The sequence below is a fragment of the Sceloporus undulatus genome, chromosome 3, assembly GCF_019175285.1.
Source record: "Sceloporus undulatus isolate JIND9_A2432 ecotype Alabama chromosome 3, SceUnd_v1.1, whole genome shotgun sequence".
NCBI classification, from domain to species: Eukaryota; Metazoa; Chordata; class Lepidosauria; order Squamata; family Phrynosomatidae; genus Sceloporus; species Sceloporus undulatus.
In genome coordinates, this window is record NC_056524.1 from 8535728 (window position 1) to 8552199 (window position 16472).

The 16472-nt window shown below is 42.2% G+C and overlaps 1 protein-coding gene across 11 annotated transcripts in view; it reads right to left on the reverse strand.

Annotated features, from left to right (window-relative positions):
* The window catches only part of TENM4 (teneurin transmembrane protein 4), an 840211-nt gene that overhangs the window by 163461 nt on the left and 660278 nt on the right, over window positions 1-16472 (reverse strand). For all 11 annotated transcript variants that reach the window (XM_042456125.1, XM_042456124.1, XM_042456133.1 and 8 more), the window contains 2 exons: window positions 15958-16152; window positions 11668-11868 (listed from right to left, as the gene is read on the reverse strand). In XM_042456125.1, coding sequence (XP_042312059.1) covers window positions 11668-11868; window positions 15958-16152 — 396 coding nt within the window. The remainder of the gene's footprint in view (window positions 1-11667; window positions 11869-15957; window positions 16153-16472) is intronic.

Consider the following 16472-nt stretch of genomic DNA (forward strand, 5'->3'; position numbering starts at 1 on the left):
GAGAACAGGACCCGGAAAATGCAAGCTACAGGAAAAGAGATTCCACCTCAATATTAGGAGGAACTTCCTGACAGTAAGGGCTGTTCGACAGTGGAAAACACTTCATTGGAGTGTAGTAGAGTCTCCTTCCTTGGAGGTTTTTAAGCAGAGGCTGGATGGCCATCTGTTGGGGGTGCTTTGATTTAGATTTCCTGCATGGCAGGGAGTTGTACTGGGTGGCCCTTTTGGTCTCTTACAACTCTATGGGGCTTTCTGCACCGCCATTTGGGACGTCCGGAGGACGTCCCATTTTAAAAAAGGGGCGTCTCTTATAGACGCCCCTGGGCCTAGTACGGACTCCGTCCGTACAAGATGGCCCTTCTACACGGCTCTTCTACATGGCCGGCGCCATCTTTGCGTATCGGACGCTGAGCGTCCGTACGCGTCGCGTCCTTTGTGACGTATCGAGTGCGCCCCTGGCGCCTCGCTACGTCACAAACGCGACGGAAAAAGAAGCTCCATTTTGGAGCTTCTTTTTCGGTCCGCGCGGGAGTCGCGCCGTCTGAAGGCTCCGGCTCCCCCACAGACCTACCGGCGGCGGCGGCAGAGTGCCGCAAAGTGGCGGTATGTACCCTGCCTATGATTCTATGATCAGTTTTGAAGAAACTGTACTGGTTGCAACTACGCTTCTACTCTGAATTCATAGAATAATATATATTGTGTGACCTGCAAAGGCAGGAGTGAGTAAACCCTTAAAGAAAACAAGGTTTGGCTACCAGTCCTGAAAGATAGCAAGATAAAGACTCAACAAATGCAAATGAGAACTCTCCCAGCAGACAATGAGCACCATCAAGCAGACATTAATCCTCTTGTGCAGATCCTCACACCCTGAGGCCTGCCATTAGCCAAGTCCTTTCCAGTCAAACATTCTCTGAAGATGCCAGCCATAGATGCTGGCGAAACGTCAGGTAGAAACTCTTCTAGAACATGGCCACATAGCCCAAAACCCCCACAAAAAACGAATGATGCCAGCCATGAAAGCCTTCGACTTCACAAACAAACTTTTTCCAGGCTGTATGAAGGGAGTCACATTCTCTCAGCTTCAGAGAAAGGCAAAGAGAAACTCCCTCTGAATAAATCTTGCCAAGAAAGCCCCATGGTACGTTTGTCTTAGGGTCATCGTAAGCTGGAAATGACTAGAAGGCACACAACCATGTTGGGTCCCCCCCCCCCCACTGTATCATATTATTGTATTTTATATTACTGAATACTTATAAATGCTTTATTCTGTAACAGTTTGTAAAACACCATGTACATGGATGGAGCTATATAAATAAATGATAATAATAATAACATTTATTACTATTATTATTGTTATTTTAAAAAGTAAGCTACACTTGCCAACCAAACGCTCTTCCTTGGCTGTTGAAAACAAACCAATTTTGGCTTAAGGCAAGCAGCTTCAGTAAAGTTACCAATTCTTCTTCCCTTGATTTTTTGGGGGATTGGAGCTGTTTTGGCTCGATCAACATATGGCCAGGCTTAAGATACTTGCTCTTTGTCTGTCAGCCAAATCCTGGATGTCTGTAAATGTGAAATACCCCAAATTATTTTTCCCAGCATGGCCAAAAGCAAAACACCTAAGGGTGCACTCTTCAGAGTTGAATTTCAGGCTTGCAAGTGGCCAATTTTCTGGGTGCCTAGGGTGAGTATAAATGGCACCTGGTGTGACTCAAGTTGAGCATAGATCTGCCCTCTCCTGCTTATCTTCAATGGGACACTGGAAAAAGAAATGCATTCATGCACATGGTTCATTACACATATATAGTACTATGGGTGAATCAAGGAAAATCCTGTTCATTCATTCATGCAGCCTATGTCAGTTTCAGGGGGAGGGAAGGAATTATCTTTCCTTTGTGGGGTTTTCTTTTTAAAGAAAGAAAGAATTGCATTGCAGGTGTTCATCTGAAACCTGGCAGGCTTAATCCCTTTGGAAGGAGCAACTACTCATGCAAAGTTTATCCAATTCTGCTAAGCAATAAATTTGAAGAAGTGACTGGTGTTTCTTTCCCCACCCCAAGTTCTTTTTGTTTAAAATAACAGTGTAAAGGTTTGTGGTATTTAAACAAACACTCAGCATTTCTTTTTCTGACATATGGCAAGTATTTTAACCCACTCAGAAAGGGATACTAAGTTTGTAAATTTCAGACAATTCTTATAACAGGGGGAAAAGGAGTAGTTGTTTCTTGATTTGTACTTAACAGTATTAGAATCTCCCACTGAAATTAAGTAAGCAAGCTTTGGATTTCTAAATCCCAGCCAGATTAAAACTGAGCAGCTTCCAAAGTGACCATCTGAACAGATGAATACAAAGCTTGTATTTGGTGCAAACCTAATAAACCAATAATCCCAGTTGCTGCCTAATTTTTCATATCTGAAAAACTCCAACATCCCAAAGACTTCTGGTCCCAAGCATTTCAGATAAGGGAGACTCAACTGGTTTAGGTTTTATTTGGAGATAGAGACTGTATTTTAACTTGTCTGCTTTTAAAGTAGATAAAATGACTTACAGTTTGACTTTACAAAGAGGTACCTTTCCTTCTGATTAACAGGACTTGAAAGTTAAGATTGGATATTCTAGCCAGGGCAAGATATGTTTTTTTAAAAAACAACTCTTGCAATGCATTAACAATCCTTCACTTTCCGGTTCCAGAAAATCAGAGCGTAGTGAGACGAAAGCTTTAATCAAGCATACTTAAAACTAGAAAATCCAACTTAAGACACTTTGTAATTATTAAATTTTCTAAGAACAGTTTGAAGGTCAGTAGAACGATTCTCATTATTAAGCAGCTCTGGGCAATTTTACTAAATCCTTAATAAATGATTCACATTTATTAAGGATTTAGTCGGGGCAACAGAAATGGCTAGTTTTCATTTGCATACAAATGTCTTTTCCTCTGGCCCCTTTGCAGGCCAGCAAGCATCTTGGAAGGACGATTCTCTTCTACCAATAGTAGTAGTAGTAGTAGTAGCAATAATATTATTACTGTGTATTATAATATACCAACGTGGCTTACAATTTAAAACAAGAACCACACAGCTAAAAACATACAAGAAATGAACATTAAAATGGAATTAAATTATTCACAATATTAAAACAATTTTAAACATTCACTTAAAAATACAAAAAGCAATTAAAAACAGTTCAATTTAAAATAAAACAGCACCTTCAGGAAAGTCTATTATTTAATAAACGTTCTGTTTTAAAAGTTTGTTGGGATTTTTCCTTTTCCTGTTAAAGCAGGTTTTTTTATATTTGGTGAGGTTAAAGCTATATGACAAACTATATGGAATCATACAGTTGGAAGAGACCCCCAAGAGCAACACAGAATCAAAGCACCTCCGACAGATGGACCTCCTCCAGCCTCTCTTTAAAAACTTCCCAAGAAAGAGACTCCTTCAATCTCCAAGGCAGTGTGCTCCAGTGGCAAATAGAATTTACCATCAGGTAGTTTTTTCTTGTGTTTAGGTGGAATCTACATTCTCTGTATGAACTTGCCTAAGGCCTGAGATCCTCAGGAGAGGCTCTTCTCTCAGTCCCACCACCTTCATGGACATGGCTGATGGTCACCTGAAATAGGATCTTCTTGGTGGCTGCCCCAAGACTCTGGGACTCCTTTCCTGGGAAGATCAGAATGGTCCTCAATTTACTGTCCTTTTTATTGCTGTCTTACATGTACTGTATAACTGTAAAGTACTTTTGTGTGTATTACTCAGAAGGTGTAATATTTGCACCTACTGGTACATCATGAGATATCTTGAAGGTGGGACCCAAGTCTAAACATGACATTCAGTTATGTTTCCTGAACCAGCGTGGTGTAGTTGTCTGAGCATTGGACTGACTTGGGTCCGAAACCAAGCTTGGCCATGTAAACCCACTGGGTGACATTGGGCAAGTCACACTCTCTCAGCCTCAGGGGTTGGCAATGGCAAACTTCCTTTGAAGAAACTTGCCAAGAAAACCCCATTTGCCAGGGTTGCCATAAGAAAGAAATAACTTTGAAGTTACACAACAACAACACTTATGCACATAGCCTATAAGTCATTTTATACACTATATTTTAAATAATTTTGTGCATGCAGCAAAGTGTATGTACACTGAACCATCAGAAACCAAAGGTGTCACTATGTGGACAATTTTGGATTTTGGAATCGTGGCAATACTTCCATTTTGGATCCACTCTTTCTCATACAACTCTATATTCTCAGATGTTCTCCCTCCACACTCTCAAACCATTTATCTCACTGTGACTTTACTTCTCATCAAAAGCTTTACCTGGCCTTTCACAACACCTCACCAGGTGAGTTCTACCTTTCCCTGTTTGGTTTCCTCCAGATCTTCTGGATGATTATTCCCACTATCCATGACCAATGGCCATGCTGGAGAGAGTTGAGGGAAGCTATTCTATACAGGGTTGTTATTATTATTATCATCATCATCATCATCATCATCATCATCATTAAACTTTATTTGTGAAGTGCTGTATATGTACACAGCGCTGTACAAAAATCAATAAAATCAAAGAATATCTAAAAAAAAGCCTGCCCATGGCATACAATCTAAAAATAATAACAGATAAAACAATAGATAATATTATAAAATAGAATTGAATAAAAAGAAAGCAAGTTAAAAACATCAAATATCAAATCAAGTATCAAACAACCAGGTAACAACCACAAACTCCCTGGGAATGCTTCCCTAAACAATATGGTCTTTAACTCAGTTTTAAAACTGGTTAGGGAAGTGATGAGCTGTGCTTGTGGGGGAAGGAGGTTCCAGGAGTGAGGAGCAGCAAGTGAGAAGGGGCGAATCTGGGACGGAGCACTGGAAATCCTAGGCTGGGACAGGAGACCTTGACTACCAGAGTGGAGGGCACAAGTGGGAATCTCAGGAGAAAGAAGATAGATAAGGAGGGGCCAGCCCATGCAGGGCTTTAAAAGTCAACAACAGAAGTTTGTACTGAATGTGGAAGGGAAAGGGAAGCCAATGAAGGGATGACAATAGAGCGGAAACATGGTCAAAAGGGCGAGCGAGTGAAATAATACGTGCAGCTGAATGCTGGACAGAAATTAATGGGTGGAAGTGAGAGAGAGGAAGCCCTACCAGGAGAAGGGTACAGTAATCTAGTCGTGAGACCACTAGGTCATGGACCAGAGTCTTTGCAGTAGACGCCGAGAGATATGGACGGATTTTGGCAATAATGTAAAGAAAAAATCTACAGGCCTTGGCTGTGGTCTGGATCTGGGGGATAAATAACAAAGAGGAGTCAAAAGTGAAACCAAGACTGCGGGCTTCCTTGGCCAGCTGAATAGAGATGTTGTCAATAGAAATAGAGAAGGAGTAGGGTTGTTCTTGTTGTTTCCCTTCAAGTCATTTCTAAGTTATGGCAATCCTAATATGGGGTTTTCTGGAGCTGAGAGTATGTGACTCATCCAAGGTCACCCAGTGGGTTACTATGGCTGAGCAGGGAACTGAACCATCACCTCCAGAGTCCAATGTTCAAACCTCTACACCATGCCAGCTCTCAACAAAAGTGCACATTCTAAAAGTAATGTTTTAATTGAAACTAATGATTTAATGCTATTCATTTTTTTACATCCTATATTGTTTTCATTATTTTAATTTATAGTATAAGCTACTTAGGAGTCCCATTATGGGATAAAAGTAGAATATAAAATAAAGCAAGCAAGCAGGTTGGGGGAGCTGAACTCCCCTATCCCTTACACTTCTTCCTAAAAGTTTGCTTCTCCACTGGCAAAAAGTTCAGGATTGTTTTCCTGCATGGCAGAATGGGGTTGAATTGGATGGCCCTTGGAATCTTTATGATTCTATGATATACGAGAATATATATGTATTCTATGATATTGTACCAATGTAGAGATGCTATTTCCTCATATGAGGCATGTGCACAAGTAAATGCTGACAGCTAAGTAGATATGCTAAGGCAGAGATGTAGAAATGCTAATAAGCAACAAAGGCTGCTTATTTAATATCTAGCTTGGTCTTAAAAGTAAAACTAGTGCTGTTTTGTTTTCCTGTGTTTCGTCATGTGGCTTGTTCCAGGAGCTTATTCCTTGATACCTGGGGCTCAGCGTGTGGAGTGGGATGGTTGGAGCATTACAGGAGTTGAGAAAGTGAGTTTGAATATAACAGATCATTGTCAGTTCCCTCTGCTTTTAGTTTGATTTGCCATCAGGTGGCACTGCATGGATTGAAATATCTGGAGAGAAGGAGTTGTTGGTTCCCAGAGTTAAGATTTGGCAAAAAAGTAAAACAAATACTCCAGCCTCAATGGATTAGGTCCCTGCCACCCAACCTTTGATGTTTAATTGGATCTCCAAGGTTTACAGGACGTGGATTAAAGCTTCCCAAGGAAGAAGAATCCCTGCTGAACAGCCAAACACTCCTTAAAGGAGACTGGGGTTTCTTTTCTCGTGAAGTTAGCTGACCATCCCTTTTGCAAAACAAACAAAAAAAACCAAAACAAAACAAAAAGCCAAGTGACATCCAATTTAAGGAGGGGTATTTAAGAGTTCTCAGCCAGAGAACTCTTAGGCATTACTCAACTACAAACCCAGAATTTCATATGAGGCAGAAAAGATAATATAAGTCGGCTGTTTCTGTCTGTGACCTTGCCATCCATGGACTGGAGCATCTGCAAATGGCCCTGTCCCATTCTTCTCAATGGCATGCACGCAGCTGCACCAACTCAGATTTGCACATATCATGCCATTCCTTGGGTGTGTTAATGCATTCAAGTCACCTGTTGACCTATGGTGGCCCCCATGAATTTCCTAGGGTTTTCTTAGACAAGGAATACTCAGTACTTCTGCTAGTTCCTTCCTCTGAAATACAGCCTACTGCACCTACAATCATAGAGTTGGAGGAGAGCACAAGGGCCTTCTAGTGAAAGTCTAATCCACTGCTGAGCAGGAATACATAATCAAAACATCCCCAATAGATGGCCATCTAGCCTCAGCTTAAAAACCTCCACTCACGGAGGCAGTGTATTCCACTGTCAAACAGCTCTTACTGTCAGGAAGTTCTTCCTAATGTTTAGGTTGAATCTCTTTTCCTATAGCTTGAATCCATTGCTCTATGTCCTAGTCTCTGGAGCAGCAGAAAAAAAGCTTCCTTGATCACCACTTGGACATCCCTTCAAATATTTAAACAGGGCTATCATATCACCCCCTTAATCTTCTCTTCTCCAGGCTAAACATACCCAGCTCCCTAAGTCACTCCTCATAGGGCGTGGTTTCCAGACCTTTTACCAGTTTGGTCATTCTCTTCTGGACATGCTCCAGCTTGTCAACATCCTTCTTGAATTGTGGTGACCAGAACCGGACAAAGTATTCTAGGTAACTTCTGCCCCAATCTGAATAGAGTAGCAGTATTACTTCCCTCGATCCAGACACTATATTCCTATTTCTGCAACCTAGAATTGCATTGACTTTCTTGGCTGCTGTATCACATTGCTGTTCAGCCTGTGATCCACTAACACTCCTAGATCCCTTTTGCATGTATACTGTCAAGCCAGGTGTCACTCATCCTACATATGTGCATTTAATTTTTAATGTCCAAGTGTAGTATCCTACATTTCTCCCTGTGGAAAGTCAATTTTTTTAGCCTTGGCCCAGCTTTCTAAACTGTTAAGATCATTTTGAATTTTGATTATGCCCTCTGGGGTATTGGCTACTCCTTCTAATTTAGTGCCATCTGCAAATTTGATAAGTATGCCCTCTGTTCCATCATCCAAGTCAATGTTAAAGATGTTGAATAGCACTGGGTCCAAATCAAAACTGTGTGGCACCCCACTAATCACTTCTCTCCATGGTGAGAAGGAACCATTGTTGAATATCCTTTGGGTTCAGTTGTTCAGCCAATTACAAATCCACCTAACAGTTGCATTGTCTAGCCCACATTTTACTAGGTTTTTGGCAAGGATATCATGGTGATCTTGTCAAAGGCCTTATTGAAAGCAAAATATGTTACATCCACAGCATTCCCTTTATCTACCAAGTTTGTGACTTTATCAAAAAAAAAGGTAAGATTAGTCTTCCATTACTTGTTTTAGAGAAACCCATGCTGCCTTTTAGTAATCAAAGCATTCCTTTCTAAATGCTTACAGACTGTCTGTTTCATGAGCTGCTCTAGAATCTTACTTGGTATTGATGTCAGGCTCACTGGATGGTAGTTATTTGGGTCCTCCCTCCCCCCTTTTAAAGATGAGACAACATTTGCCCTTCTCCAGTCTTCTGGGGCCTCACCTGTTTTCCAGTAATTCTCAAAAATTATTGACAGCGGTTCTGAGATTACTTCTGCCAGTTCTTTTGATACCCTTGGATGTAGTTCATTAGGCCTTGGAGACCTGAATTAATTTAGAATATCTCTACTACCTCTTTACCTATTCTGTGCTGCATTTCTCCTACAGCCTCATCTGCTCCATTTTTCCAAGGGTAAAAGAAGAAGACCAAGGCAAATAAATTGTTGAGTAGTTCTGTCTTTTCTTTTCCCCCTGTTAGCATTTCACCATCTTATCCATGCAGCAGCCCCACTGTATCCTTGTTCTTCCTTTTGTGGTGGACGTAACCAAAAAGCCCTTTTTATTGTTTTTAACCTCTCTAGATGTGAATTCCATCTTCAAATACCTGAAGGGATGTCAGGTAGAAGATTGAGAAAGCTAGAACACAAACTGATGGATTCAACTTACAAGAAAAGAGATTCCACCTAAACATTAGGAAGAACTCCTTGACTAGGAGTGCTATTCAACAATGAAACAGACCGCCTCAGAGGATGGTGAACTCTTCTTCTTTGGAGGTCTTTAAACTCCTCTTGCAAATATTTTAGTTGCGTGACAGGGGGATGGACTGCATAGCCCTTGTGGCCTCGTTAAATCTGTGATTCAATGATTTGAAGACAGTTTTTCCTCTTCTTTTATTATTGTGTATAACTTCTCCAAGCAATGCTCGCACAACTATTTCAGTCCTGCAGAAAACCACCAACACCACCTCAGGTTGCACATCAAAACATAACCTTTTTCTTTCTGCATCTGTAAAACGCACCTCAAGCCACTTTCTTAGACAGTACAAAATTACACACAGATCTCCCTCCTAGCCTTCATTCCACAGAGCGGTTTCCAAAGTTAAAGTTATTATTGTTTTAGGCCTCATGGCAAGAAATCTCTGCTAAGGTAGTTTGTAAACACCCATTTGTTACCCAGACTTCTCAAGTCTAACCAGGCTTCAGATGTGAAAAATTGATTTATTTGCTCTGCACATATTGCATTCCTGAAGCACATGCAGTTGGTCATACAATCCTGAATTACAGGGGGTCATTTATGCAGACTGGGGTCTATGTTTGCATTGCAGTACATGTGGAGGTCAGCAAGTGCAGCAAGAAGGACCACATGCCCTTTTGTATCTTCACAATAGCTAGAGGAATTCCTTGTGCCTTCTTGCCGTCATGTAAAGCAGAGGTAGTAACTATGGCAGGTCTAGAGACCACATTTGCACTCCTGGTATTCCATAAGAGGCCAGGGGGACTGGATACAGGGGTGGGAGGAGATCAGAGATCATCTCTCCATAAAAAATGTTAATAATAATAAATAAAATTTGTATTTCTATCCCGCTTTTTGCCAGGCAATCAAAGCGGCGTACAACAAGTTAAAATACATCCATATATACACAGTGCCCCCCTTAAGACAAGTTTAAACAGTATAAGATTAAAAACTACATACTAAAATCCGAATAATCCAAATAATGCTGTCCCCTTATGAAATTTTGCTTCATTCCTTAGATATCCAGCATTGCAGTAACTTGAAACTTCCATACAGAATTTAGAAATGTAACAAGGCATCCAAAGAAAAGGGGGCAGACAAAGTTACAAAGGCAAAGCAAACATGCCAAACAGAAGAGTTCTAGGTGTGAACCATTTTCAGCCTCTCAGTCTCTGGGATTAGGGTTGCCATAATTCCCTACTTCATAACTGGGAAATTGTAGGGCAAAATGTAGGACATTCAAAAAATGAAGGACACACCCAATTAAAGGCCAAATACATCAAATGAATTTAAAAAACCATTCAGCCCCCACCCCAAAGCCCCCAGGGAGACCTGCCAGGCCCTAGGCCTCCCTGCTGCTCCTTTGCCATGCTGAAAATGCAGCAAGGGAGGTGGAGGCGGCAGCAGAAGACCCAGCACCCACCACCCCAAGCCCCCTTACCTTATCTACTGGTGCCTCTGCCAAGGCCCTGAGTGCGGTGCCGCCTCCAAGGCCTCCCCACTCGGCCCAGGCCTCGAGCACAGCGCCAACTCTTAGGCCTCCCCTGGGCTGGATGCCATGCTGGTTGAGGCTGGAGGAGGTGGTGCTGCACTTGGGGCCTTGACCCTGGCCCCAGAAGATCTATCGCATCCGGCTAGCCTCCCCAGGGCTGGTGGAGGCTGTGGCCTCGAGTGGAGTGCCGCCTCTTCCAGTGCTGAAGAGGCCTAGCTGGCCGTATGGGCTGCAGCTGGAGGAGGCAGCGCTGCGCTCAGGGCCTCAGCCTTGGCCCCCTCCAGCCCCAGGGCAGGGAGGACCATCTTGGAGGGGGAGGGAGGAGGAGGAGCTGGGCCCGGAGGAGGCTTTCTGCCTTGTTCCAGCACATTTTCTCCAGTACACTGGAGATTTACAAAAAGTGGCCTGGAGCAAGGCAGAAATCTGGGACTGGAGGGTCAAAAATGCCCAACTGGGACGGTACATTTTTGAACCCTCCAATCCAGGATTGTCCCACCCAAAACCGGGATATGGCAACCCTATCTGGAATGCAAGAAATTTGGGAACTGAAGGAAAATTTCATTATGAGTGAGGGCAACATTTTTACTGGGAAAATGTTCTTATTTTGCTTCCCTGTTGGGGGCTGTATGGACTACCAAGAAAGCCCCCAACCTGATAAACAGGACAGGACATTCATTTATGATTGTGAAAAATTAGACTTTTAATGTTGTATAGTGCACCAAGGCTTTGGAATCTTTTGAAATGGTGAATTGCACTTCTGGAGGCTTCCAAAAGAAATCATTAAACTTTTTTGCTTTTAAAATAAAAACAACAGTCCAAGGACTCTGAGGCAAAAACAGCCTGGAGTTTGCTTGTGATCCTGGGGGTAAAATTTGCCCACCTCCAATATAAAAATTGTTAGTGAAGGTCTGGAGAGCAGTAGAAATGTGCACAGTCTCATTGAATCTGCAGTCTGTACATAAACCACATAAACTAGAAGTAATATATTGCAGACAGAACTCCAAGATCAATGCCTTGAGGTCATGACTCCCAGAATCAGGAAGTTCTGTTATGTATTGGGCCTTAAAATAAGAGTGTGGGAAGAATAACCACCAAGTGTGTTTCTTTCTAAGCATGAAGCACACCATATGCTATGCAGAAAATACACCAATGAACAGTTATTTTTTAATATATATATTCCATTTCATAAAGCAAAACTACCACTTATAATTGCAAACTACATACCTGTGGGTCAGAACGCTACCAAAGCAACCGAGACGTATCAGTCCAATGAATAAAAAATTAATAGAAATATTCACTCAAGAATTCACAGACTTTTAAAGGAATGGGTAAACCAAGGGAAAGCAACAGATACATTACCAATTGAGCAGTCATGTCCAGTCCAGCTGGGATCACAATTACACAGGCCAGTCTCAGGCAGAAAGGTGCCATGGCCGGAGCACTGGTCCAGACAGGTCGCTCTCGGCGTCTCACAGTTTGTTCCTCCCCAACCAACAGAGCAGTGACATTCTCCTCTCACACATACACCGCGTCCTGAGCAGGTGGGGTCCATGCAATCCACTGTAGGGGAAAGAAAAAAGGATGTATGCAAACATAAACCTGATTTCGAATTTGTGACTCCAATAACATTGTGAACCATTCACCTTCATCCCATAAATCTCATCCAACTAATTGAAGCAAGGGTGGAAATCACATCCCCCACCCACCAGATCAAGAGTGAGCAACTGCAGAGGATTGGAGAGGCCTTCTTCCCCTGTAGCCCCAAATGGACTGTTCCCAGCAGGACTGGAAGTGATGCAGCAACACTTGCAGTTCTAGTTAGCAGATGAAATATTAGAAAGGGAATCGGGGAGGTCTGGGACTATAGGAATCCAATTGGCATGGTCTGCAGAAGTTTCATTGTTCCTCTGCCCCCCCCCCCCAAATTAATTTGGGAGGTGGTCTGCAGGACTTTAGAACAGTTGGGGGGGGGGGCTACAAGTTGGGGTCCCAGCAGTTGTATGCCACCTGTGGACCACACTTTTCCCAACTCATTCTAGAAGTTGTGGGACTTGCAATCCCCGGTATTCTCCATCATTGACTATGCTAGCTTAGGCTGTTGGGATTTGCAGCCTCTCAATATCGGTGGGTGGGGGGCAGGTTCCTTTTTATCAACCCAACCTAAAACTATATTTTCTCTTGTTATGAGTCTTCAAGTAGACTCTGGCTTATGGCAATCCTACCATACAATTGTCATGTTGTTGCCTAACTCTTGGTCTGAGGGAATATGTCACTCAGTGGGTTACCATGACTAAATGAGGATTTGAATTCTGGTCTCCTACAGTTTCTAGAGAGTGCAGTCAGGAAATCAGAAGAAGGCTAGGGACCTTACTGCACAGGCTCCAGGCATAGGATGAGTAAGGTCCAAAAGGGGCTGGGAAGGGAACGGAATGAGTGGGGGACACATTTTACTGCACACAGGAAATCCCTCACTCATTCCGTTCCCTTCCATTCCCAATCCCTCCCAGAGGAGGCGATTTTTGAGAACTGTTCTGAACAGTTCTCAAAAATCGCATCCTCTGGGACGGATTGGGAAGGAACGGGAAGGGAACGGAGACTTCTGTGTATAGTAAAATACGCTTGTTACCCATTCGTTCCCAGCCCCTTTCGTTCCGTTCTTGTCCCATGCCTGGAGCTCCTGTGCAATAAGATCCTAGGACTGGGATGGGGAGCTGTGAAAGAACTAGGCAAGATCCTGAAGATATGGCAATAGCAATTGCACTTACATTTTTATATCACTTTATAGTGCTAAGCACACTCTTTACAATATGTTAGCCAATTGCCACCAACAAGATGGGTACTCATTTTACCAACTGAACATCATATGTACAACTGAACATTAAAATTAGGATTGTTCAAGCCATCATATTGCCCATCACTACGTATGGGTGTGAGAACTGGATGGTGAAGATGGTGAAGAAAGAAAGACTGATGGATGGTGAAAAAATAAGCTCATCTGAGATGTGGTGCCAGAGTGCTGAGCAGACTGTGGATGGCCAAAAAGACAAACAAATCAAGTCTGAACTCTCTCTAGAAGTCAAGATGATTAAATTGCTGCTGCAGTTTGGTCACATCATGAGAGGGCATGACTCATAAAACATTAATGCTAGGAAAAGTGGAAGGCAGTAGAAAAAGACCAAGACAACATATCAGATGAATAGAATCAATCAAGGAGACCACGGCCCTAACCCTGCAGGACCTGAGCAGAGCAGTTGAGGATGAGGGCCTTGGAAATGACTCATTCATGGGGTCACTATGACTCAGAGTCAACTTGAAGACAGTTAACAACTCCTATGCTAGCTTTTAAAAACTATGGTCACTTGACAGCATGTACAGAGAAATCTCTGTACAGTGTATCTGTCTCAGCTTTTCTCATCTTCTGCTCTTTCTTTCCCCTAAAGTGGGTGAATGATAGATTTTCAGGTTAAGAATTTGTCTAACTGCACTGTATAAAAGGCAGTGCATTTCAGTGACAGTCAGATTGGGCAAATCTTTCTGTGGCTGCCTCTGTGAAGGGGGTCTGTTAGATGGACCAGCTGCCTGTCATGATACGGAAACAACCACATTCCAAACAAACGGGTGTTTACACTGGTGAAAACCACATTATGTGAATTAGCACCCCCCACCATGTTACAAGCTGGGTATTCAGCACTCCTCAGATGTGCACGAGGGTACATTTATTTTGCATAAATAGAAGCCGCAAAGAGAGAAGAAAAGCTTTGCTTAAAAGTTCTTCAGTGATATTAAAGTGCTAGGAATGAGGGCACCAATTTTAGAACTCGGGTCCTTGCAGGCCAGCTATGAAAGAGAGACAGAGCTGCCTGGGAGCAAGTGGCCAACACTTCAGCAGATGGTTGAACCGTGGAGAACAAAGATTGCCTGCTAACTGACAAGGGGCTACGGCTAGGCAATTAATCATCCCGCTCTGAAGCCCAATGGGAAGAAAAAGAACGTAAGTTGTATGGGGATCTCCATCACAGAAGGCAGAGTGCTCTGCTACCTCAGCACTAACACAGGAAGATAGAAGTGGATGTGTGCGTGCAAGGACACCCCATTCATCATAATCCTAGGGCAATTTTTCATGTCAAAACGAGCCCTTTAAAAAAGATGCCATGCACAATGGCTACTTTAATCTTGCCCTCATTGGCCGCATTGCTTTAGACACTTGGCACCATGGCAAGGGTCCTGGGATAGGATTACAGAGACTGGCTCCTTGCTTTGTTGTAAAGACTTCAATATGTCTCCCCATCCTTGCCTTTCCCATTTTTTTTTAAAATAAGAAGATAATGGTGTATTTTCTAGGATGTTCTGTTCAGCAAATTAAATTGCTCAACTGCAGGCAAGCACATGGTAGCTTTCAATATCCAGTTTTTGGAATCTGCCTGTAGACAGTCCACACCTGTACAATAGCAGAAGCAATGATTTAGGAAGAGCCAGCAGGGTGCAGTGGTTTGAATATTGGACTAGAATTCCAGGACACCAAGGTTCAAATCCTCGCTCATCTATGGAAATCACACTCTCTCAGCCTCATTGGAAGTCATTGGCAAACTGCCCCTGAATCAATTTTGCCAAGAAAATCCTGCAGCACACAACAACTGTAACAATAAGTGACTTGGAGCATATGTTTTTACCTCTGATTTTGTAATGGTTTTGAATTTGGTGAGGTTCTTAGAATTCTCTACACACTCTACTGAACTATAGCATGTGAATTCTTTAACCAGGAATTCTAAGGAATTGGACAAATTTGTAAAGTAGTTTGATTAATGCAAATTTCTTTTCCATCCTTAACTTTAAGTCCTGATGTACAAGGCACAATACAAAGGATATCTATACAGGACAGCAGTCTTGTCTGTTTTATAACCTGCCATAATTGCTGACAGCTGACTGATGGGTTGCCGATGCTAGCTCATTTGTTTGCCCGAAGTGCTGTTTTATACTTTCCTTTGCAATAATGAAGAGCTGGCATTAAAAACAGTTATGTTCACTCACAAAAGTAATAGGGATGCCATCCCTATATATACATGAAGAAAGAAAGAAAAATACCCCACCACCTAAAATACATGGAAATGAATATAGAACAAGGAGAAATACTACAATATTTCCATTTCAGACCCAATGAAGAACTGAAAGTAATCTAAAGCAGGGCATTTGAAAAGATGTATTAGATCCCAAAGTGGCACTGAATTCAGGTCACAAGTATGGTAAAGCATCCCGGTTTCTTAAGGAAAAGCATCCAGCTCCTTTATTTCTTGCATGCTTCCTCTTCACAGAAGTTGGCACTCATAAATTGCTTACTACGGTACACCAGAAGAAAAAAAAATGGAATGGAGAAGATTCTAATAATAACATTTTGAGCCCATGCTTACAAGATGTCTCTCTGAGCATCTCTGTCTCTCAGAGGCAATAGAGAGATTTCTCACCCAATTATGACAGAAAAATATAAAGAACATGCAGCTATTAAAAGAGAAATATATTTTGGGATAAAAGTCCTATCCATCTGCTTTACAAGGGGCCTTTAGTACTGATATATGGGCTGCTGGGCTCCTTTGTCTCCAGCAGGGAAGTGGCAAGCAAAGGAAAAAGTTTGAACTGAATGGTATGCATGAATACCTTCTTCACAGCTCTCTCCCTTGTACCCTGGATTGCATATGCAGGTCCCCATGATGCAAGTGCCATGGCTACTGCAAGAGATGTCGATGCACTGGTTGGTTGGAACATCACATTCAGCCCCTTTCCATCCACTGTGGCATAAACATCGTCCTTTCATGTACTGCCCATTTCCACTACACAACACAGGGCATGATGCTGCAAAGGAAAGTAAGGAGAGAAAAGAATGTGAAATCTTGACCTACTGGGATCTGGAATTGTGAACTGAATTGTTAATGCTAATTAAAATATATATTTCTTTATTAAAATAGTTTTATTTTCCCCTCTGCCTAAAGGTCTTAGAGTGGAATAGAATAAAAATCCATTTAAATTTAAGCAACTTAAAACAATTTGAAGGAACTCACACTTGATCATTTTAAAGCACTTTGAGCAATTTAAAACAGTAAAAATACCATTTAAACCAACTGAAAGCATATTAAACAAACTTAGAAGTTAAAACAAGACAATTTAAAACCAGT